Genomic DNA, 26,141 nt, shown 5'->3' with positions numbered 1-26,141 from the left:
GTAGCTTTTTCTGACATCCTGGCTTGTAATTTAAGATTCAGCCCATCCAGTGACGTATCAAGGAGGATCTTGGAACAGAATAACTGATATTAAAAAAAAAAAAAAAATGCCATACACTGCAAGCAGCATATTATGAGAAAGGGAACTTTAGTACAGACAACTTTAGGTGGTGGAGTTCTAACATGTAGACTTTTAGACACCAAAAAGCTGCTGTTAAGACCTTGTTCAATTACTAACTAGTAGCCATCTGCCTTATATAGGATCAGCAGAGCAAAACACTATGCATTGATCTTTTCCTTTTTTTAAAGTGAGGACTGTGTAAACTGCTGCGCTCTTATCTCCTCAACAGTTGGAGATGTAATTTAATCTTAAGAACTTTGGGGTTTCACTTTTTTTGTTTTGGGATAGTTTATTCTTGAATTCATGTACTGCCACGTAAATGCTCCCATCAGTTGATTTGTTCTTGGTTGACAGGCCTTAATTAAATATGGGTCCTGTTGATGATCTTGGCTTTTCTGTGAGGCAGTATAAATGCCAAGTAATACTAGTTAACTGATGAAACTTTGCTTATAAGAATAGGCAAGAGCAATGTTGAACTGTACGTAGTTTATTCTGTCTCTGACAATTTCTGGAGAGAAATGCACTCTGCTTGTACTCTGGTGAGTTGCATTATATACAGACAGTAAGCTTTTACAGGGAAAAGAATTATGTACATGCCTCACCTGTTGTGAGACATGTTTAGAGAAGGTTAAATTGATTGCCAGATACCTTTGTGTTTAAATGTTTTTTTCTACAGAGCCATCCAGACGATTATTGTTTTTCTAGGTAATGGTTGCCAAACAGTGTAACCTTGGTTTTCCTGCAGTTTTACTTAAATGATATTTGTGCATTACTCTTCTTTGATCCAGTGATAGAAAGAGAGGCTTTCAAGGTTAATATGAGGGATAAATCAAGGCTTTTCTGCATTCTGTATCTGGGATGGTTGCTGGTGGCCCACAGTGACTGTTGTTCCTTTGGGTCTCTTTCTAGTTGAGGGAAGGGTACATTTCTAGAGTGTACTCCGAAGGTTGTGCTATTAGTTCTCCATCCACTGCATGCTTTGCCATCCATTAAAGGGTTTCCACAGGTCCCTCAGTTTCGAATCCCAGCAGTTTTATCCTTAGAGGCAAAACCTTTGTTCAATAAAAGTTACAGCTGTAAGGGTTCTGCTGTGCATGTTTCTTAGTATTTTATTAGCTAACTTGATCAAGGCAGTGTTTTCTCTGTACTTTGCTAAAACAGTTTTTACAGCTTGGTAAAAGATTGATGCTGGTTGCTGTATGTGAATGGTTCTTCCGGTATTTTGTACAGTGAGACCATCAGATAGATGTGACAAACAATGAAAAGCTTTTCTTGATCTATCTTTGATAATTGAGATTGCTAGTGCATCTTTCCATATAGCTGGAACTGAAGTGGCTATCAGTAGCCAGTTTATGATTTGGGTATTTGACAGCACAGTCACAGAGGCTGCCTTAGGTCTGAATAGTGACCGGAGGAAGTATGACTAGAAAAGTTATGTACAAGGAATTCAAGTCAAAAGTGATACAAGACCATATTTGAATGATATACCTCCCAAGATGCTAACCATTAGCAAAGGTGTTCATTGAACTAGTATCAGACATTTATAGTTGGTAACTCGACTGGTTCTGTGCCTCACTTGAGGTTAGCATTATAAAGTGACCCAATGGACTGATATCCATTTATTTACTCATCAGAAATATTTTGAATGACAGACTAATAAAGCTCCTGAATGCCAATTCTTGGACCGATGTTTAGTAGCTTGGTTTCACGTGTGCTATTCCAACTCAAGTCAGTTCTCTTGAGTAATCACTACTAAGGTAAGAAAAGGAGAAACTCTGGATGTAGTATTCCTGAACATCGGTGATGCCACTGACAAGCATACCTTTCAGGAGACTGGTGAAAAACTAGTGTTAGTGGCCAAGAACAAAATGAGTGTTGTCAGATGGGAAACTTGCTGAATGATCAAGACACTGGGGGTAATTTTTGATGGGGGGGGGTGTAAGGCAAAAGATAAGTAAGCAGCATACATGATTCAGTATTGGTATCAGTACTGTTTAGTAAATATATATTAGGTATCATAATGCTAATAGCAAGATCAACTTGCATAATTCATGCAGAGATTTTTGCACTAGTCACATGTGATTGGGGGTTGGCATTATGGTTAAGGTGTTTACCTCCTAAAACAAGGTGCAGGGTTTGATTCTCTTCCTACTTTTAAGTGATAACCTGGCAAAATGTCAAGCCTCCACAAGCCCCGAGAACACTGCTACCTATGCAGAACAGTTCACTGAAACCTTACACAAACATGTTAATAGCTGCATAGAGGCAGCTATACCCACCAGGAAGTACAGAACTAACTTACAAAACAAGCCACCCTGGTGGAATCACAGAATCAATAGGCTGTATAACAGAAGAAGAAAATCATGGCGACAGGAGGTGCAGCATAACAGCACTCTCATCAAACTAAAGAAAAGCAACTCAGAGGGCAAATAAGGCCTAGTCGAGCCAAACTGGAGGCAAATTTGGTCTCCCAGCCCAACGGCAGCCACAAGACATTCTTTAGCTATGTCTGCAACCTTAAGGGCTGTACACAGATGTCCTTCAAGGATGCATCTGCAGTCATCACATATGGGTTGTCCTGCCTCAGGCAGCCCTTCGGTCGGCCGGATTCCAAAGTCTGGGTCCGGCGCCGGCTGATGTCGCACTTTCCCCGACGTCAGAGCGCCTGGGGTATAAAAGCATCAGCTGACGCCATCTTCCCCAGTCTTTCTTGCCGCATGGTGCCCGAAGCAGAAGCAATTCGCAAGTGCCGGTCGGCCAGCTCCTGTAATTCAGCTACCGAAGACTTCAAAAAGCCAAGTACCCCATTGGGGACTCTTTCTTGCCTCAGCCGATGTCAGATAAAGTTAATAATTGTTTAACTTGTGGGAAACAAATACCTCATAAGGATTTCCACTCTTACTGCCTTCCCTGCCTAGGCCCAGACCACGACGTCTCGGCCTGTTCAGCCTGTGCTTCCTTCAACCGACGCACTCTTAGACGTCGGGCGGAGTTTGCAGAGGAATTTTTTGGGGCTAGTTTTTCGTATAAGATGCTGTCGGAGACTCCGACTTCTTATTTAGTTAAGAAACGGAAGGACAAGGACCGACACACACGGGCCGCGGTTTCGGCTGAAACCACGGCCAGGCCTACCGCGAGTGTCTCGGTCTCGGCTGAAACAGAGCCCTTGGTACTTCCAATTACCGAAACCGCTCAACCGACTACCTCGGTCCTGGAGGCCCCGGCTGAGTCTGTTATTGAATTTCCAACAGAACCTGGTGTCCTGGAACCTTCCGACACCATTCCTTTAGACAAATCTACACCAGCACGTGGTGCAGCCAGGCCTCCTGCATCCATGTCCATTAAGGCATTCTCCAGGGCTAAAGCTGCTAAACTCTCCAAAGCTTTGCCTCCCAAGGTTATCCCTCAGGGACCCTCTACTGGTTCACAGATTCTAAGCTTAGCAGAGGATCTTATCTCCTTAATTAGGGGCTCTCAACCTCATCCGGACAGGGGCTCTCAACCTCCTCCAGACAAAAGGCCCAGGGTTGAGCCCTCTGATCCCCACTCCTCAGATGAGGCCTCTGATGGCTCTACTCTCTCGGACCACCAGGAGGCGGCTTTTTCGGCCTACGAGGATTCTGATGCAGAGGAATCTATTCCCTCGGCCTCCCCTCCTGAAGAGTTTTCCTTTGGGGGAGACCCTACACTCCATGAGAGAGCATTTCCAATGGCAGGGCCAGGAATTCTCTGATTCCAGGAAAAGATTAAGGACCTTTTTACATTTGCCTCAGCATAGACCTTTAGCTATTCCTCCTGTTTTGAATGTCATTGATGATGTGTACTCTGACTCTAGCACAACCCCTGATTCTCTCCCTCCGGCTCCTGCCAAACCCGATAGGTACTACAGGGTCCCGGACTCGCATCTTTACCTTTACAAGGACCACTCTGCTGATCCAGAAACTATTTCCCAGGGCCCTAAAGGGGTTGCAGCTGCCACTGCTAAAACTCCTCTCCCCCTCTGAAAGGGAGTCCAGAGCTTTAGAGAGATGGGGTAAAAAAGTGTATACTTCTGCTACTCTTTCTATGAGGGCATTAAATTGTCAATTTCATATGATACAGTACCAAGAGTATTTGTTAGATGAATTGCATAAAAAACTGTCTTCACCTGACCCCCTAGACCGCAAGTCACTTCAGGACCTGGTACATAACTCACAACAGGTTAGCAACCATTTCTTGCAGTGTGGTTATGATGCATTGGAAGCTTCATGTAGGTCAGCTATGACTGGCACAGTTATACGTAGGCATGCTTGGCTGAAGGAACAATCTCTGCCAGACCATGTTAAAGCAAAGCTGCTGGATGCTCCTGTGGAAAAGCAAAAGTTATTTGGCTCCACGGCTCAGGAGGTCCTAAAGAAATTTGAAGAAAAGGCAAAATCCGTACAAACAGTCAAAGATTTTCTCCAAGTACAACCACCAAGATTCAGCAGGAATTGGCCTTCCAAGAATTGGTCCTTTCCAGACACAGAGAGGTTTCAGAGAGGCAAGAACAGGCATGCCAGAGGTAGAGGGCAAGCTAGAGGCTCCTACAGAGGACGTCAATGGCAGCCTCCCAACCAGAGAGGTAATGCAGGACCTTCAACTGCTGCACAAGGACAGGCTCAATGACTTTACCTTGATACCGCCATCCACGGCTCAATTGGAAGCACCTTTGGGTGGAAAGCTTTCTTTATTCTCAGAAAATTGGCACAGTATTACAAGGGACAAATGGACACTACAAATAATAGACAAAGGATAGAGGTTTCATTTCCACACATTACCAAAAAGAAAGGGCATGCCAGACCTGCCACCGAATCAAAGGGCAGAGGCTTTGAAACAAATTTCCAGCTTAATGCAAATGAAAGCTATAGAAAAGGTTCCTCTCAGAACAAGGCCAAGGATTTTATTCCAGACTATTCCTTGTTCCAAGAAAAGAAAAACAATGGAGGCCTATTCTCGACTTGTCCGCACTGAATACTTATCTCATTGTGCCAAAGTTCAAAATGCTGACTCTACAGCAGCTCCTTCCCATGCTGGGCGAGGGGTCTTGGCTGGTAACTCTAGACCTCAAGGAGGCATACCTGCATGTCCCTGTCAGACAAAGTTGCAGAGGACACCTCAGATTTCTTGCAGGGTCAGAGCATTATCAATTCTCAGCATTGCCCTTTGGCTTATCTACTGCGCCCAGAGTATTCACGAAATGCCTGGCATCAGTAATTGCACACTGCAGACTTCAGGGGATTCAAATATACCCATATCTGGACGACTGCCTTATACAAGCGGACAACCAACAAACTTTGGTAAAGCACTTGAATTATGCCATCCACCTACTTCAGGCCTTGGGATATACAGTCAACTTTCACAAATCAAGACTTGTTCCATCCCAAAGAATAACCTTTCTGGGTGCAGATCTAGATACAACCACCCAAATGGCCTTCCTCACAGAAGAAAAACAAAATCAACTACCAGATTACTTCAAAAATCTGACAAGACAAACCCAGCTGACTGCAAGGAAAATCCTGCAGGCCCTGGGTTACATGGCTTCTTGCATCCTTCTGATTCCGCAAGCAAGACTACATATGAGGAAACTACAATGGTACCTAAGGAGTTTATGGACTCGGCACAGTCACAGCCTGGAAACTTTGATACCACTCATTCCATGCCTTCAAAAGGAATTTCTGTGGTGGGCTCAAGCAAGCCAGTCAAACAGGGTCTGCCTTTCAGCAAACCAATAGCCAGCCAAACCATTACAACAGACGCTTCAGACCACGGATGGGGAGCGCACATGGAGGGCAGATGCATTCAAGGTCTATGGTCACAAAAAGAGCTACGCATGCACATAAACCAAAAGGAAATGCTGGCAGTGATACATGCAGTCGAAGCCTTCAAACCCTTTATGCATCATGGCCATCTGCTAATAAGGACAGACAACACCACGGTTATGTGGTACATAAACAAGCAAGGAGGCACCCATTCCTATCCTCTTTGCAGGCTGGCAATGAATCTATGGGAACTTTCCTTGAAACTCAATATACAGCTACAATCCCAGTTTGTGCCAGGGAAAGACAATATACTGGCGGACAGCTTAAGCAGAAATATCATGGATGCACACGAATGGATGCTGCACCCAGACATCTTTCTACAGATAACACAATCATGGGGGAGGCCGGACTTAGATCTTTTTGCCTCCCCCCACAATCAACTGAAGAAATTCTGCTCAAGGACATACCACCCACAAGCATGGAAAGTGGACGCCCTCTCTTTCAGTTGGAGAACTCTAACAGTGTATGCATTTCCACCTCTCCCGTTAATGACCAAGGTTTTACTGAAGATCAGGACAGAGCAACCAAAAGTGATTCTGATAGCTCCGGACTGGCCAAGACACAGCACTGGTACCCACTGTTAAAGAGCCTGTCATGCACGAAATCATGGCCCCTTCCTCTATGGCCACTTCTACTGACACAGCACAATTACAAAACTCTGCATTCCAACCTGAAAACCTTGCAATTAACAGCCTGGAAAATACCTTGACTCCTCCTCAGGACAAGCTATCCCAGGGAGTGAAAGATATTATTATGGAAGCATGCTGGCCTTCCACAAGAAAGGCATATTCAGCAAAATGGAAAAGATTTCACATTTGGAACACCACAAAGGGCCTAGATGCGACAGTGATGAACATGGCACATATCCTTGAATACTTGGCAGAAATGTTCCACAATGGTCTGTCTTACTCTTCCATTAAAATTCATGCTTCAGCAATTTCAGCAGAGTACAATACTGATCCACCTGTCTTCTCTCATCCTCTCCTAAGACAGTTTCTAAGAGGAATCAAAAACATCAATCCTCCAAGGAAACCACCTCTACCTACTTGGGACCTTAACTTCGTGTTGGAAAAACTAACACTGCCTCCCTTTGAACCAGCAGCATCTGCAGAACTGCAGTTCCTGTCTTGGAAGACTGCATTCCTTCTGGCCATAACCTCAGCAAGAAGAGTATCTGAGTTACAGGCCCTTATGGCAGTACAGCAATTTCTTATTTTTCATCAGGACAGAGTTTCATTGAGAACCAATCCTACATTTATGCCAAAGGTGGTATCCAGGGTTTCATTAAATCAAGCTATTCACTTGCCTACCTTCTTTCCAAATCCACAAAAGAAAGGGGAGAAACTTCTGCACACCCTGGACATACACAGACAGTTGCGCTACTACTTTGACAGAACTAAAGGTTACAGAAAAACTGACCAGCTTTTGGTAGCATATGCTGCTGGTACACAAGGAAAAGCAATTTCCAAACGGACAATTTCAAAATGGATAGGGAATTGCATTCATTTTTGTTACTCCTTTCATGGAAAAGCTGTGCCAGCTAACATTAGACCTCATTCCACGAGAGCCACAACCACCTCCACAGCCTTCTTAAGAGGGGTGGCTAACAAGGACATTTTAGAAGCTGCTACATGGAGCTCCGTGCATACATTTGCCAAGCATTACAATTTACCTTTATATTCCAGATCCAGAGCAGGCTTTGCTACGGCAGTCCTGCAGGGCATTTTAGCTACACCATCCTTTACATAGTTCCTCCACCCCCAGATTGGATAGGGTATTCTACCCATATGTGATGACTACAGATGCATCCTTGAAGGACATAGTACAGTTTTGTACCTACCATAAATGTAGATGTCCGATAGGTATGCATCTGCAGTCAGGTTTACCATCCCTCCTTCCCCTCTGTGGTATTTCTTGGGTACTTACCCCTCTTATAGCTAGCTGGGGTGATCTATTATGGTGTATTTGTTTTTATATTATTGTGCATGTTTGGATTTTTAAATGCATCTCTCCAAATTTAGCCTTCCTTAGAGGGCACCTGGCATCTGGGGCAAGAAAAACTGAGGAAGATGGCGTCGGCTGATGCTTTTATACCCCAGGCGCTCTGACGTCGGGGAAAGTGCGACATCAGCCGGCGCCGGACCCAGACTTGGAATCCGGCCGACTGAAGGGCTGCCTGAGGCAGGACAACCCATATGTGATGACTGCAGATGCATACCTATCGGACATCTACATTTATGGTAGGTACAAAACTGTACTTTGTGTGCAGATCTCATTGTAAATGGAGCCACCTATACTGAGCCAGAAGATAATAGCAAACCTACTGGCTGACAGTCAGCTCCAACTTTATCCCTCCCTCTCCCCCCATCAGCCTTTCCTTAGGAAATACCATCAACTGTAACTCCCCCACCTATTACTAGAGAACAGGTCCTTAATGCTCTCTAAGAGAAAGAACACAGTATCAATGGGTCCAGACATTATCAGAAGGATGCCTTTTAAATAGCATGAAACATGATCTATCAGGCCTTCTGGAATTGCTATTTAACTGTAGCTTCCAAACAGGCTTCATGTCTCATGAATGGAGAACAGCAACAGTCATCCCAATGCACAAAGGTGAGCCATCTACAGACCTTGGAAACTACAGACACAAGTCTCACTAGTCTCTCCTGCAAAGCTGTGGAAAAATTATCATGGAATTGAACAATGACATAAGAAACTTCCGGACAGTGAGCCCAACCAATCTGGTTTCAAGTGTGGGTCATGCCTACCCAACCTGGTGGACTTCTTTGAGAAGGTCACCAAAGTAATGGATGAGGGCAAAATGGTTGACGCTGCCTACCTTGACCTGGCCAAGGCATTTGACACAATCCCCCACTCTGGCATTGTTGACAAACATAAGAGGTTAGGTACAAACCCTTATGTAACCCGGTGGATAGCCAGCTGGCTCACAGACAGGACCCAAGAAGTTAGAATTGGGGAGACCACCTCTACAAAGAGACTAATCACAAGTGAACTCTCTCTGGAATCTGTACTAAGACTGCTCTTTTTAGGCATTTACTTCTCTGAAGTCAAGGCCAACGTCAGTGGTCTCTGGTTGACTGAATTTGCAGATAATTGCAAATTACCAGTTGTCATTGAATTGCCCACTGACAAATATTCTCCAAGAGGGGCTGCCACAGACAAACAACTGGTGCCAGAGCCATGGACTAAAACTAAATGGAAAGAGATGCAAAATAATATCCTTCCGGAAGTCGTCCACCACTCGTCACTATCATATTGACAATACATGCATAAGAGATGACCAAGTAGTCAGGTACTTGGGGACACCCAGACAGTAATCTAGTCTCTGACCATCACTTGTCTACAGTAGTAAAGCAATCATTCTATGTTGTGCAACTTTTAAACAACGGTATTGCATCTAGATCAAAGGAAGACATTATTCCACTGTAATCAGCATCCATCAGATATATCACTGAATACAGTAATCCTTTGGAATCTACCAAACCATGCATATCCACAGAGGTTCCTCGCTAAAAGTACAGGATGCAAGAAACATGTCCTATGCAGACCGCCTCAAGGCTCTATCCTTGTATTCCGTCTCCTTCAGGCTGTTGAGGGGAGATCTGTGCCTGGCATAAATCCAATGTCAGACCCCACTCTGATGGAGCTCCTGCATATCCACAAAAAAAACACACCAGAATTACCCATTCTTTAGACTTAAACCTTGCATGTGATATCAACAGGACCTGCTGGAGAGACAGGTATGTATCCCAGAGACTACCACTTCTCTGGAACAGACTCCCAATCCATGTGAAGCATAATTCCTCCCTAACCTGATTCAAATGCAACTTGTACAAGTAGATGGGGAACAGGAAATTAATTCCTGGTTTGGTACTTATTTTTCTAATGGACACAGGCAGCCAGTAAATTGTTCATCTTCCAGGGCCCTGCTTGTAAACGTTTTACTTCCCAAGCCCCTGCTTACACTTATCAAGGGTACCACAGCTTGTCAGAGACTTGGGATGCATGGCTAGTCTTAAAAAGGCCCTTGTGGTTGTTAGCCTAGTAAGCACCTATGAAGGTGCTAATCTCCAGGGACCTCTGCTTTAATTCCCAAGCCCCTGCTTACACTTATCAAGGGTACCACAGCTTGTCAGAGACTTGGGATGCATGGCTAGTCTTAAAAAGGTCCTTGTGGTTGTTAGCCTAGTAAGCACCTATGAAGGTGCTGATCTCCAGGGACCTCTGCCTTGGTTAGCATTGTGGGCAGATAAATTTACTGGTGTTGTATTACAAAGGTTATGCACATTGCTGAGAGAATCCATAGAAAATTTGATATCTTCCTAAACGAGAGATAAAGAAAGAGTGTATATAAATAAATTGAGCTGAACCATGCTATGCATTGTGAAACCGCACTGATAGTGTAGGAAGTGGATTCCATTAGTACTCGGATCATCCTTTAACTCCATGTCTAGTCTGTTATGCATAGCTTTGGAAGTTGTACAGAGAACTGTACAACAACGCAGTTACCAGAACTGTTTAGAGAATAGAAGGGGCTGAGCTGCAAGGAAAGACTTGGAAAGCTAAGTGTATCTAATGTCTCTATTGGTATCTACATTTGCGTCTATATATTGAAAGAAAGAAGGGGGTGAATTTGCATGCATCCCATTTTTGGTATGTGGGAGGGCTGGAGTTAAAGGAAACATGGTTAGCACCAGGAGGCAGGAGGCTGTTCAAGCTAGATTTGAGGAATTTTGCCTTGCATAGAATGGTAGGCTGTCAAAGAACGTTATTTCAGACAATAGTGTAAGTCACCATATGGTTTGAGTCGCTAGGAATGGGGGTCATAATGTCTTCTTTTTGCATCTTTATATGGTTGCAGTTTTGAGATTTGGTTATTTCACGTTTCTGATGCAAGGTCATGCCAGCAGCTGGAATTTCTTCTGATTCTTTTAAAGTTTTTTCCCCGTTAGTGATATAATCTAGACCTGTTTGTGGTATACGATAACTTGACTTGAAAGTGCTCTAAGACAGATGTACTCCTTTATGTTCCAGACCAGTTTTGTACTGCTGTTAATAAATTGCAGAACACTGGACAGCATGTAGAATGTAGACTAAGATGCGAGAATAATAAATGTAGTGACTTTCTTTTAGGTGGCTGCATTATCTGGAGATGCCAGACGTTGCCTTGATATTTGTAGAAGAGCCACAGAAATTTGTGAACTGACCCAGAGCAAAGGCACACGCCTGGTTGGAATGGTTCATGTCATGGAGGCACTTGATGAAATGTTTTCATCTCCTTTCATTATGGCAATCAGGTAAGATAATGCAATTTCATGTTGTGTGTATACCTTTGTAGCTGCATCACAAAGTTAGGAGAAATGTAAAACTCTTCCTTGGGCCTATGTGAGCTTATGGATTCTGCTAGTCTGATCAAGCAAACTAAGTACAGTGAAATGTAGAAGGCCACACCATGAATAAGCAAATAATTTATGGTGGAAAGGAAATATTGCTAGTTGACAGCTGTTAATTAGCTTGCTAGAAAGATAGTGCCCGTGAAAGTTCTGTTTAGAATTCTTTATCAGTTGTTGTTTGTCTTTCGGCTTTAATCAGTCATGGTACAAAATATATTTGTAGCTGAGCTTAGTTTATGATAGCATGAAAGAGCTTAAAATGAAACACAGGTTTGTATTAAATATCTAGAGTAATAGGCAAAGCCTTTTAAAAGTGCTGTTTTTGGTATAAAAATTAATGCATCAGTTGTAGTTCAGGTTTCCATTCTTGGCTGTTTCTGAAGTCGTTTAAATACACTGCTAGTGAACAATTTCTGAATGCCCTTTCATTTAGAACTTGCGTACATGTTGACGCTTTTTCCATGTATGTTAGCCTTTCTCTGATTTTTCTTTGCGTTGTTCATATTAACTCTTAGGTGGTTTGCTTTTGTTTTTAGTTTCTTTTCTCATGTGGCAGCCATTATCTGTGCATTTTTAAAGATGGTTGTCACAGAAGGAAATATTGTCACCCTAGCTATCTAGAATTTTGTAAATGGTTGTGTCATTTGTGAATATCAACATGATTCATATGCTTGTGTTACAAAGGTATTAGACCTGTATGTCATATAAGATGGTTTGTACAGACATGTATAGTACTCTGCTTAAAGATGTATCCACACTGTACCCTATCGGAAAAGAACAGAAATATATGTATCCACAGTGTACCCTACCGGAAAAGAACAGAAATATATATAAACTATTGTAACTGTGTAAATGTATATGTTTTAACAGTGGGAACTGGTACATCGAATGTTAACTTCAAAACTTCAGAAAATATAGTTAAAATTAAATTATTTTATAACCACGTAATAAAAGAGATGTTATCTTTCAGTTTCAGTGCAACAGGAGACATGTTTAGAACTAGACTTTTTTGTATAGTCTTTAAATGTGGAGGAATGTAAATTATTTTACGACTTCCACCATTTGCCAAAAGATATAAGGTCTATGTGTTTTTGCATGTAGATGCTAAATGCTACCAGCTGCAGTGGGGGGTTTCATCTGGGATAGTCAGATGACAAGAAGTGATGTCATACTGTAAGTATCCTAGCTGTAATATTTGAAATATTAATTTAAGAACTCTCAGAGAGAGAGAGAGAGACTTTGCATTTTGTCATTGACCTGACAAGATCAGCTGGAAAACCCACTCACCACATCTGTCTTGCCTATGAGCAGGTCTAGGGTACCATAATTTCTCTTAGATACAGTTAGGAATGTTGTAAAGTATAGCGTAGATGTTTTCTTTGAGACTGTCCCACAGTGTTTTAAATATTATCTGTGATTTTGAACTCTTATGTAACTGTGATTATTTACTGAGTATTTTCTTGTTTTTTTATTATTTATTAAATATATTTATACTTTTTATTGTGGCTGATATCTGTGAGACCTATTTTAAGCTCTTAGAATACTTCCATATCTATTTTGCGACACTGTGCAGGCCACCCCTGATAGCCGTGCTCTTGGTCAAACTACCATTTGTATTAAGCCCACAGTAAGATTGGACACCCTTTGTTCATCATCATCTTCTTTCGGCTGTTCCCGTTAGGGGTCGCCACAGCAGATCACCTGTTTCCATTTCTTCCTTTCCTCTGCATCTTGCTCTGTCACACCAACCACCTGCATGTCCACTCTCACCACATCCATAAGCCTTATCTTAGGCCTTCCTCTTTTCCTGTTACCTGGTAGCTTCATCCTTGGCATCTTTTTCCCAATATACTCAGCATCCCTCCTCAGCATATGTCCAAACCAACGTAATCGAGCCTCTCTGGCTTTGTCTCCCAAGCCTTCCAACCTGGGCTGACCCTCTAATATACTTGTTCCTAATCCTGTCCACCCTCGTCACACCCAGTGCAAATCTTAACATCTTTAATTCTGCCACATCCAGCTCAAACTCCTGCCTTTTTGTCAATGCCACTGTCTCCAGCCCATATAACATAGCTGGTCTCACTACCCACTTGTAGACCTTCCCTTTCACTCTTACAGGTACTCGTCTGTCACAAATCACTCCTGACACTCGTCTCCACCCACTCCAACCTGCCTGTACTCTCTTCTTCACCTCTCTTCCACACTCACCGTTACTCTGAACTATTGACCCCAAGTATTTAAACTCATCCACCTTTGCCACCTCTACTCCTTGCATCTCACCATTCCTCTATCCTCTTTCTCATTTACACACATATACTCGGTCTTATTCCTGCTGACCTTCATTCCTTTTCTCTCTAGAGCATATCTCCACCTCTCCAGGGTCTCCTCCACCTGTTCCCTACTCTCACTACAGTTCACAATGTCATCTGCAAACATTAGTCCACGGGAACTCCTGTCTGATCTCGTATGTAAACCTGTCCATCACCATTGCAAATAAGAAAGGGCTCAGAGCTGATCCTTTATGTAACCCCACCTCCACCTTAAATGCATCCGTCACTCCCACCGCAGACCTCACCGCTGTCACACTACCCTCGTCACACTACCCTCGTACATATCCTGTACCACTGTTACATACTTCTCTGACATTCCTGACTTCCTCATACAATACCACAACTTCTCTCTAGGCACCCTGTCATATGCTTTCTCTAAGTCTACAAAAACACAATGCAACTCCTTCTGACATTCTCTGTACTTTTCCATCAACACTCTCAGAGCAAACATCACTTCTGTAGTGCTCTTTCCCAGCATGAAACCATACTGCTGATCACTAATCATCACGTCCCTTCTTAACCTTGCTTCCACTACTCTTTCCCACAACTTCATGCTGCGACTGATCAATTGTATCCCTCTGTAGTTACTACAGCTCTGCACATCACCCTTATTCTTAAAAATCGATACCAAAACACTTTTTCTCCATTTCTCTGGCATCCTCTCACTTTCCAAGATTTCATTAAACAATCTGGTTAAAAACTCCACTGCCATTTCACCTAAACACCTCCATGCTTCCACAGGTATGTCATCTGGGCCAACAGCCTTTTCATTCTTCATTCTTCATTCTCTTCATAGCTATCATTACTTCCTCCTTGCTAATCCATTGTACTTCATGATTCACTATCCCTACATCAATCCAACCTTCTCTCCCTCTCATTCTCTTCATTCATCAACCCCTTAAAGTACTCTTTCCATCTCCTCAACACACTCTCCTCACTCGAGTATGTTTCCCTCATTATCCTTTATCACATTTACCTGCTGCACATCTTTCCTAGCTCGGTCCCTCTGTCTAGCCTTTGTTAAGGACTTTAAAGTAGCTGATAAGGAGTGGCTGGTGGCAGTCCAAACTGCCTTACAGTTTGGGCAAAAGGGGGCATAGCTAGTAAATCTGTGCCAGCCTTTCCCAGGTAGGTGTGTGTGTGTGTGTGTGTGTGTGTGTGTGTGTGTGTGTGTGTGTGTGTGTGTGTGTGTGTGTGTGTGTGTGTGTGTGTGTGTGTGTGTGTAAATCAAATCTGTGTGCGTTAGTTACTTGGGCAGAGACGCAAAGCACTGGTTGGACAGAGAGGGTGCTGGAGATCTTGGCTTGGCCACTCAACTGAGATCTCAACTCTACAGCTGTGCCAGTGGGGAATCTTATTGGGGATCTGGAGAAAGAGGGATGAACCAGCCCCAGACTGACAGTGGCCTCTGTGTGTTCTTAAGGGAAATTGCACTTTACTGTGTGTGTACTTGTCATCCTCCCAGTGTGTACGTCCCCCACTGTTGAGGATTCAGTCTCCTTGATTACTGGGCCAGTGGTGGGGCATCACATATTAATTGGTGGGCAGTGGTGGGATATCCACATCACTTAAATTGGTTGGCAGTGGTGAGATATCCACTTATTAGGATTCAGTGGTGTGGATATTGAATTCCTGTAGCCTGTAAACAGTGGTCACTAAGGAAGGTGTTCGTACTTTCAATCAGCCACACACTGAACATTCAGAGTTTCACATCACAATAGTTTTATTTTTTCTAAGCTTAGTTCGTCAGGGAGAGCAAGCAAGGATATCAGCAGAGGAGTATGGCAAGCTGACAAGAAGCCAGTTGGCGGAGATGTGCCAAGACAAAGGACTGGTACATGCCAACCTGACTAAAGCAGAGATGATTGCAGCCCTAGTCACAGCTGCATCACAGACCAGCAACCAAGAGAACAATCAGACTGGCCTAGGAGATGTACAACTCTCAGAAAAAGGGCAGTTCATCTATTCCACAGAGGACTTAAAAATCCATTTGGAGTTAGAGACTTGAGCTGGAGGCCAAATGTTTGTTAATAGAAGCAGCAGAGAGACTGAGACATCTGGCAGTTGAGGAAAATAAGAAACTGCGACGTCTGGAACCTGAGGAGAATGAGAGGCAGAGGCAACATGAGAAGGAGATGCTGACTGTTTGCCAGGTTCATGGAGGTAATAGGGAAGGGGGTAACCGAACCCCAGAAACAACAAAGGTCAGTAAATTTCTTCCACAATTTACAGAGGGGGATAATGTTGATAGTTTCGTTCATATGATTGAAAGGGTATGTAAACAATATAAAGTTGACCAAGGGCTCTGGGTACGATTCCTGACCCCCTTGCTCCATGATAAAGCTGTAACTACTATTTCTAAGTTGTCTGATACTGATTGCTTAAATTACAGTACTGTTAAAAATTGTCTATTAGAGTGATTTAAGTTAACACCTGAAGCTTACAGAAAACATTTTGTGAGCATAGATGCAAGGCAGATAAGTGAGTGTGAATATATTGCTGATTTAAGCACTTATTTTCATAGATGGGTGAGTGGGAGTAAGGTCACCACTTTTGAAGGGCTGGCAGACCTTTGGTGAGGCAACAAGCCCGTAGCACTTTGCCTGAGGACATGAGAATCTGGTTAGCTGATAGGCAATGCAATACTGCAGATGAGTTGGGGAAGAAGGGATACCTATACTAGCAAGCAAGGTGTCATTGCACACGAAAGGGTTACCCAGTGCTGCATATGGATCTAAGGCAACCCATGGTGGGCAGCCTAAACTTCCCCAACAGAGTCTGGCAGTAGCAGGGGAAGCCACTAGTCCAGGTACACAGCCAGGATCCAGGGTTAAATGTTTTAAATGTAACCAGTGGGGCCATGCAGCATATAGATTTTCATGGCGGCAAGGTGAGGAACAAAAGGTGGGAGAGCCAGTAAGTGGAAGTGTCAGAATCCCAGCAGTAAGTTGTCTGGAGACAACAAGGGTACCAAGCTACCACAAGAGGTTATATCCTATCTTAGTAAATGGGAAACAGGCCACTACTGAGAGACGGCCTCTGACCTAACCATTGTGAAGCCTGCAATGGTTAAACAGGAGCACTACTTGCTTGGGCAGTCTACTCCAGTCAAAGCTTTAGGAGGGACCCCATTCCCAATACCTTTGTCTAGGGTTCATGTTGACTGGGAGGGTAGAAAAGGAAGCAGCAAGTAGGTGTGTTTGAGGCTATCCCTGCAGATGTCCTGATAGGGAATGATTTTTGATAATGCAGTACCTTGTGTGCATGTAGTGACACACAGGTAGGCTTGGAGATTAGCATTTGGGTCTGGTAGCCTGGGGGGAACCTGACAGAATGCAGACTTGAAGCCAGGACTAGTGTGGTGGTTACTTCAGGGAGGGAGCTACCCTGTAGCAGTGAGACTGAAAGTGCGACACAGCTGCTTGTGGGTACCCTTGGACAGAGTGACTGCAAGGGCAGAGGTGAGTAGTAGTACCCAGGCTGACAGTGAGGCACTGCTCTCAGAGGATGACAGACTTCCTGTGGATAGGGTAGCTATGCATATTGTGGAGCCTCTGAGTACCCCAAGTTCCACAGGGAAAAGTATATCCTAGTAGTAGTAGTAGATTATGCTACCAGATACCATGAAGCGGTGGCTCTGTCCTCCATTGAGGCAGAAAAAGTGGTAAATGCTTTGTTAGAGATTTTCAGCAGGGTAGAATTCCCAAAGGAAATATGACTGACAGAGGTGCCAGTTTCACGATTGACCTGCTGGCTTGTCTGAGAGCTCTGTGGGGTGAAGCACCTAAAGACCACACCCCTACCATCCCCAGACTAATGGTTTGGTTTAGAGATTAAACTCTACACTCAAGACCATGCTACGGTCATTTGCAGACCAGTTTAAGAGGGATTGGGACAAATATTTGCCCCATCTATCTTTTGCTTACAAAGAGGTGCCCCAGGAATCCATAGATTTTTTCTCCCTTCGAGTTGCTCTATGGGCATAAGGTGAGGGGACCCCTAGAATTAATTTGAGATGAGTGGGAGGGTGTGTGTGAATCCCACGAGGAGTCTTTTGTGGCATATGTCCTAAACCTCAGGACAAGGCTCAAGGAACTCATGAGCTTGGCCCAGGAGAACCTGTCAGAAGTGGAACAGGAGAAAAAGGTCTGGTATGTCAGGAATGCTCGAGCTAGAGTGTGTGTTGTAGGGCAGTAGGTAATGATTCTCATTCCTGTCAGACACAGCAAGCTGCAGGCAGTATTTGAGGGACCGTTTTAAATGGTAAGGAAGGTCAGTGATAACTACATGGTAGAACTGCTAGGCAGGAGGCAGGGACACAAACTGTAACATGTTAACATGATGAAACCTTACCATGATAGGGAGGCCCTGGTGCTAAGTATTGGCAGTAAGAGGCAGGAGGAGTCTGAGGAGGAACTATGGCTGCAGGGAGCGAGCCATGAAAGTCCCAAATTACTATGGTGGAGCCTAGGGTTGCAGGCATATGATAGGAAAGTGCAGCACTGTACTGGGGTCAGCAGTGCCAAGACAGCTGGAATCTCAAGACAGGGTATGGGGTAGTGTATTTCCAGGTAGGCTTACCCTTTCAAGCAACGTTTCTCAAGGGCCACTTGAAAGGGTAAGCAGGGGGGATGTCACACAAGGGAATATCGTCAGCCTACCTATCTGGAATTTTGTAAATAATTATATGTCATAATTATGATTTATATAGAAGTGTGACAGAGGGAGATACTGTTAACACGCTGTCTGGAACCAGTTTAGCAGCTTGCCTCACAATCCTGGAAAGAAGCTCGAAAAAAAAGTAGATGACTGAATTAGAAACCTGCAGTGGTGCTTTCCCATTCTTCAGGTGTAATTGTCATAATGTACCCAGAGATTGGTATCCTGCCTATTATCAATAAGTGGTCAAGAGGCAGGTTAGCCACCTCCCTTCATGTGCAGGAGTTGGCCAACTCTACATAAGTGTGCAAAAAGTTTCATTCATGTGCCCCAGCACACATCTCTAGGTTGAGTTGAGACTCCTCTTCTTCAAGCATATTTGCAGATGAGAATTGAGTTTTTTTTACTGGTACACTGTTGCTTGACCCTTTTGGTTATCATTTTATTTTAATTATTTATTTATTTAACATTTGTTTACTGGGAAAGTCGGACTGGATACTGGTCCTTTTTCAGTGGAGGCCCGGGGAGAAAAGCTCCATGAGTAACAGTAAATTTTCATGCACACATTACAATAATCAATGTATAAAGTAAACAAAATGTACTATACATAAGAACATACACATTTGTTACATCTTGACAACAAAACCTAGGCTTTGAACATAGCTAGTACTATTTGTAGGTATGACTTATGTCGAGATATAAGGTTAAGACAGGTCAGTAGGAACAAAGGATTAAACACCGGGGGAGAAGTTGATATGTTTTGGGTATATTGTGATGTATCAGAACACTCGTGAGGGGTTGGTACAGGAACATAGCCACTTATTTTTTAGATAAGCTTTAAGTGATGGCTTAAAGTGGTTAGCGGATGAGACTGAGAGAATGGATTTAGGAAGGGAGTTCCATATACGAGATATATAGTTGGAAAATAAAGATTCTCCTGCAGTGTTGTTGGCCTTTGAGATGGTGAGTAAGTTCTTATTGTTAGAGCGAAGTGGTCTGCTGGAACTGTAAGGAAGGATGAGATTTTGCAGTGCAGGGGTTCTAGTTGGTCGTGTTACAGTTTTGTGAGTTAGAGAGGGTTAGTTGTAATGAATAATGTTGGGAATCTCAAGCCAGTCTAGTATCCTTAAAGCTGTACAATGATGTGTTCTGTTATGGGCAGTCAGATGCAAACTTAGCAATTTTATTATAACATGCTTCTAGCTTAGATAAGTTAGTTGTCCTTTAGATTATTGGAGAGGCATATAGTAGAGTTGAGAGCAGATGGGTTTGTGATGATGTAATTTTGGCCATTGTGGTCAGGAACCTTTTGTTCCTATATAGACTTCCAAGTTTCTTATGGACTTTTTTAATAGTTAGGGAGACATGCAAGTCAAATCTTAGGGTATTGTCTATTTCCACTCTAAGAAGCTTTGTATAGGTTGTCTTGGAGATCATATTGTCTTTGGCTATTATGTTAAATGTTGGGCATGAGATTAGCTGTCTTGTTAGGCTGGAAGAGTAATAATTTAGTTTTGTTTGGGTTCAGTATTAGATGGACCTTGGCTAACCATGTTTCAACAGAAGTGAAAGATTCCTGTGTTTGAGAATGAAGAGCCGATAGAGAAAGTGGCAGCACAGATAAGTGTTGAATCATCTGCATACTGTATTGTAGAACCATGTGGAGTAGCTGTGTGTAGAATATTAGTAGAGAGGGAGAAAAGGGGAAGGTCTAAGATAGATCCTTGGGGGACACTAATGGATAAAGGAAGGTGTGGAGATGGTTAATCCTGCCATAGAACAGATTGTTGACGGCCAGATAAATAGTTATGAAACCATGCTGTGGCAGATGGTGAGAAGGATAGTTCAATTGGTACATCTATTAGTTTGGAATGGGAGACCATATCAAAAGCTTTTGCTAGGTCTAGAAAGATGACCGATAGAAAGTTATTCCTATGATGGTTTACAGTATTAGTGAAGGATAAGAGAGCTGTAGTGGTACTATGTGATGGGCGAAACCCATGCTGAGTGTTTGTGAGAAGGTTATTTGTTAGTAAGAATTTCATGACCTGAAGATGAATACACCTTTTGAGTAGCTTAGAAAGAGGTGAAAGAATAGCAATTAGCCGATGGTTTGTCAGTTCTGTGGAAGGTCCCCCTCTATGAAGTGGGATTACATGGGAAATTTTCCAGAGTTGAGGGACCTTGTTTTCGAGACTGGATCTGTTTATAAGGATTGATACTGGGAAGGCTATAGATTCAACTGCAATTTTGATGTATTCACTGGGTATGTTATCTACGGCAAGTGTAGTCTGTTTTAGTTTCTGTAGTAGTTGTAGGAACTGGGGAGAAAAAGAATGAGGCATTGCTGGTTGTAAACTTGGCTGGTTTGGTATCAGGAGTAGAGGTTTGCTGTTTGGGAAGGTTTGTTAAAAATGATAGCTATGCTATCGGAATTGTTGTGGATGTTTGGCATTTGTGTAGTAGGTTTTCCTGGGTAAAGGATTGTGTTTATAACTGGCCAGAATTTGAAGGGGGGGTATGTGTTTTGAATGTTAAAATAGAAATGTATTTTATCCTGTTTTATTTGTGTTTTTTTTTTTTTTTTTTTTTTTGCCTTATTTCTAAGTTCTTGATACTGTTGTTTAGAAACTCCTGTGTCAGTCTTGCGTCATAGTTCCCAGGCTTTATCTCTAGTTTTCAGAAGAGCCCAGGTGTCTCTGCTTAGCCAGGGGGCATAGTTTGATTTTACTCTGATGGTTCTAACAGGGGCATGTGCATTTAGTACATCTAAGGAAAGGTTTATTAAAGTGGTTCACTGCATCCTCTATGTCATGGTCCTTGAGTGGAGTCCAATTGCACTTTTGTAGGTCAGCTAGGAAGTTGGCAAGATTAAAGTTATGTTTTTTTCTCAGTTTAAACATAGTAGGTTTTGGTGAGAATGTGTTTTCGTATAAGAAATGTGGGTAGGTGGTCACTCAGACCATCAGGAAGGCAACCTGATTGGAATGAGTGAGAGGAGTTATTTAATAATATCCAATCCAATGTGGGTTGTTGTTTACTAGCTTTATCAATTCGGGTAGGTTCTTGAATAGTTTGTGTAAAATCATGCAAGTTTATGTGATGGATGGGGTGACATGCAAACCAGTCTAAATTAAAATCACCCAGTATGACTGTCTCCTGACTAAGGGTACTACGTTTGCCCAGTACAGTAGACATTCTATAACTGGAACATTATTTCCAGGTGGGATATAGCAGCCAATTATATTGTGTTTTTCTTAAATTTATAGTTAGTGTGGTATAGATGATTCTGCACTGTCCAGTTGTGGGGTTTTGCATTCAAGGAAAGTTAAAGTGAAATGGTCTTTAAAGAGGACAACAACTCCACCTCCTTTTTTGTTGAGTCTATCCACCCGTAGTATGGCGTAACCTGGGGGTAGTATTTCATTATCCATGAATACAGAATTTGGTGGAAGATGATTAGATGCGGGGTAACACCACTCTGCAGTTTAGTCTGATGCCAGCACCAAGCCATGGACAGGCCTCTGTCATTCTTCCCTCCCATGGTAGACTAGCATGGTCTTATTCCTGGTTTGAGTTTCCTATTATACCTCTTCCCTTGCAGCAGGGATTACATGTTATCCTGTTTGTGTACTATCCATGTGTAGAATGTCTCTTCCCTCTCCATGTGGGCTGTTCAGCTGATTGTGTCAAGGTCCTTTGTTTTTGAAATAGGCAGGGATAATTAGTCTTGCAGCCAACTTTGATAGTTTCTTTGGTGCAGAGGCCAATACTGTTACAGCTGTTGACTCCTCATATGTTTTCTCTTGTATGCTCTGAGATGCTGCCCTCCCCCATCAATCAGTAGAAGATTTGAAGTGGGACCTTATAACTGGAAAGGCTTTCTTCGTTGAGTATGCCATCCTCTTTTTTCTTTGTTGCCCACTTTAACCCTCTGCAAAACCTGGCATTCCAAAAAGTTATGCCATCTGCTAAGGCAGTATGGGTATCAGCAATAAAAGTCTGTGGGTGCAGTCCAGCCTCTGCATGGCAAGGTTTAAGCAGGGATTTTGACATGGCCTGTATTGACTGCTAAGATACAGACCTGAGCCTCCAAACAAAAACACTGTTTGCAACTACCAGCTAAACAGTGAAGTGGGGGAGTGTCTGTAACTATAGCCCAGAGCAGTTAAAGAAACCCGGGTGTTTATTCTTGAAAGCAGGTTAACTATTCCCTGAAAAGCTTTTTGATAGTTTGCCTTTACCACAAGTTATAGAATGAAAATTAAAATACTTATACTACTTGTAAAAACATTTTAGGAAGCCAGCGACTCTTGGCACTGTGACAATATCTACTCATAAAAAAGGCAGGTATATGCTGTGTCGGTTGGGCATAAACTGCATTGCATCAACTAGATTGTTTTCCATTTGTTCATTATGATAGTTTGACAGGACTTTGCTTCTTTTCAGTGGAGTCTTAGTGAGTTTTCAGTGGAGTCTTAGTGAGAAAAACTCAACACAGACAGCATAAATAACCATTATAGCCAGTGCTGTAGCATAGAGGGTTAAAGCACTGACTATCGCTCGGGTGACCCAGGTTCAATTTAACTGCTCATGTGTCTGTAGCACTGGCAAGGGCCATCCTGGGAATGGATGCTTATACAAGTGTACATTGAGGCTGATCTCTGAAAGTGGGGGATGTGCGTGGGGGGGGGGTCATTCAATGAGTCGAGACAGAGGTGGGGTATGCCAGGGCTCATATAGGACATCCTGAGTTTGTGTTTGTGTGTGTGTTCATCAATGCATGTCAGTGAAGAGAATCTAACCTAGAACATCAACAAAAAAAGTCCTCCCCTATGGCATATATGACTCTGTCCCAAGGTGCCTAATACTCCTCACCAGCTCTGAGCATAAATTTGGAAAACAAACAAGGAAGGTTTGCCAGGTTTGCTAGACCTTGAGAATGAAGACGACAACTTTGCGTCAGCTTTTCCTTAGCTGCAAGAGGGACTAGGGCAAAAAAAATAAAAACAAAATTAATACAATCCAGTATTATAAGCAATGTGCAAATTATCAGAGGAGATGCACTCCCTGTTATAATTCTGAGACTTATAAGTGTAAGCCCCAGAATTTAAAAAAAGTCTAAAAATACAGGAGAAAAATGAATGTCTAACATGAGTGTTATCCTTTAAAGTTTTTTGCTGGTCCCCTGCACCCTCTTATTTACAAATAGCAACTCCAAGATCACCATACCACCAAAAAAGGAATATATGAGAAACCACATTCTTAGACATAGTGTATGTAAAGCTTGCATTTTATCTCTTTTCTAGGACTCGCACAAATAAGTCTCAGAATATCAAACTGTTACCTAAGCAAACTGTGTTAAATAGTAATACAGAAAGTATTTCCTAGCATTAGAGATGTTTTTAGAAGAGATGGTGAATGGTGCATTAGGGTAGACTAAAGGACACACAGGATCATTTGGTTAGATAAGTGTTGCAAAGTGAGTAAATAGTGGAATAGGAGGATTTGTTGATTTTAATGTGATTTTACAGTAAGTAACTGAGTAAAATAAAGCAGGACAAAATACTTAATATTTTAATGCAGTGCAAGGTCCCAGCAGTGGATATTTGACTTCAAATTCCATTGAAAAACTTTGTGACTTGTATTTTGCTGTAAGTTCTGGAGGGATGGAACTTCAGTGTTTGATTTTACTGCATATGGGGAATCGCCATATAGGTTAATAGGTTTAGGGATTGATATCTGGTTAAGATGCAGAGGTCTGAGTTCTCTGCCAGATATGTTTTGAAACGATTTTAATGGCTGGGTATCTGTTCAAAATGTGGCTTGCCGACAGCCCCCCAAAAAAAAAGAAAACGCAAGAGAAGAGGGAATCACAAAAATCGCTGTTCTCCTTTAAGCTTCTTTTTGAGATGAGGCAAGGCCCCTGCACCAGACCATTTTGGGGGGGGGGGGGGGGCAAGCGCCCCCCACCCAAAACTTGTATGTATAAACTCCAAGATTGCCATACCTCAGAGAAAAGGTAATATTCTGAGAAATGGCAGCTCACATTTGGTATAAACGAGTTAGATGTTTCAGCCATTCATTCTTCATATTTCAGGACTTGTACTAGCAGGTCCTGACATTTCAAATGGTTACCTAGGAAGAGACTTGTAAAACATATGCCAGTCCACATGATGGCAGTTTATGGAGTATAAAAGTAATAAACAACACTTGAGTGATTCTAACATACAAGTACAGTTGAACAAAGTGTAATCATTGTTAATCCATAATTTCACATGAGAGAACATTAATTTTGCACTTCATTTTATTATATATAGTTGGCATGCAGGCAGAGATAATTGCACATTATATACGTAAAGAAATAAATGTAAAACCAAGCAAATAAGTAAGGTTAGTTTAAATGCAAATGTGCTATCTTTGCTACCTAGTTAATACTTAATTTCACTTGAAAAGATAATTCAGTTTTTACAACAGAGTTGATTAAATGTAGTTGAGAGATACGTTCTTTTGTAATTGGGATTACAGATCTCTCTGATTTCTGTTTAGTCATAAGATGTCAGTGTATAGAATAACATTACATTGAAGTAGTTCACTGATAAGACACGTGAAGGAAGAAAGTAGGGGCCAATTACTGAGCCAAGGGGTGGGGGGCAGTTTTAAGTAAGCCATTTGATGAATATCGATCAATGAAGTGTGCTTGGAAAGCCATGCTGGAAAGGTGGATGTCCTTCCATATCACTGCTACAGTATTCTTTACCTAAGAGATCTTTTGCCAAGGATAGCCTAGCCATATCTCCAGTATACCAAAGCCTTTTAATACTTATAGGCATTGTATGTCACGCACATGCTTCCTGTGCACGGCATAGGGCATATAAAGGTGACATATATGGATGCACTCACTCAGACCTTCTTTGCTGCCAGTCTGAATGTCATTACTGAGTGTCAGTCTGAATGCCCTTCTGCTCTGCTGGTTACTGAGCTGTATCCAGATAAGTGCCACACTGGGGTTTCTTTTCTCTTTTTGGAGGTTATTGTGTTCATGTCAACCAGCAAGGGGAAATATGGGCAATCTGCCTCCCACACTGACAGACTGTCATAACCAGTGAGGTCCTGTATGGATGCTTCTGAAGATCATAAGCAATCCTCTATCTGCCAGGGATTTGTGCCCAAGACCCTTCGTAGACGTGTCTCTTCATGTCCACATACCTGAAGAACCCAACGTCTAGTTGTTGGCTCAAGGTGATGTGACGGAATCCTACCATTCCCGAGGGCGAACCATCTGCCTAGAAAGCCAAAAAAGTCTGGTCTGATCTGTCTGCTGTCTGTCCTTCCCCAGACATCTCTTGAGAGACTGGTGAAAGCCCAGAGGACCATCTGGTGGTTGCTTTGGATTCCTGTGCCACAACCCAGTCATAGGCTGGCACAGATCTCCTTTCTTGCACGTTCTTAGAGACTTTTCAAACGTCTGTCTTACATTTCAGGGGAACCTCAGATGATTATATGTGAAGAACTGAGGAGATTCCTCAGATCTTAGGGAGGTGATTCCTACCACCATTACTGAATCACAACAGGGGTCTGACCCTCCAGGGGTGTTTCGAGCAGACGTCCTGCAGAAGAAGCAATAAAAAACAAAGAATATTTCCCCAGTTAAGGATTCCTGAAGTGAATGGCAGGATTGACTGCCTTGAAGTCTCCTGAACAGGTCTCTCTTCCTGCTTCTCCCTGGTCTTAGTCTTTATTTGTGCTCTTCTGCTGACCCTTCTCTGGTGTCAGTC

General features: G+C 42.7%; 1 protein-coding gene across 1 annotated transcript in view; it reads left to right on the top strand.

Moving 5' to 3' along the window:
• The window catches only part of ORC1 (origin recognition complex subunit 1), a 967,334-nt gene that overhangs the window by 725,632 nt on the left and 215,561 nt on the right, over positions 1–26,141 (top strand). Inside the window, exon 14 of the mRNA XM_044086852.1 lies at positions 11,115–11,278. Within this exon, the coding sequence (XP_043942787.1) occupies positions 11,115–11,278 (164 nt within the window). The remainder of the gene's footprint in view (positions 1–11,114; positions 11,279–26,141) is intronic.

The sequence above is a fragment of the Protopterus annectens genome, chromosome 10.part0, assembly GCF_019279795.1.
Source record: "Protopterus annectens isolate FY-2018-M chromosome 10.part0, PAN1.0, whole genome shotgun sequence".
In the NCBI taxonomy this organism is placed as follows: Eukaryota; Metazoa; Chordata; order Ceratodontiformes; family Protopteridae; genus Protopterus; species Protopterus annectens.
Note: the sequence above shows the minus strand (reverse complement) of the source record. Positions and strands in the feature narration are given on the sequence as shown.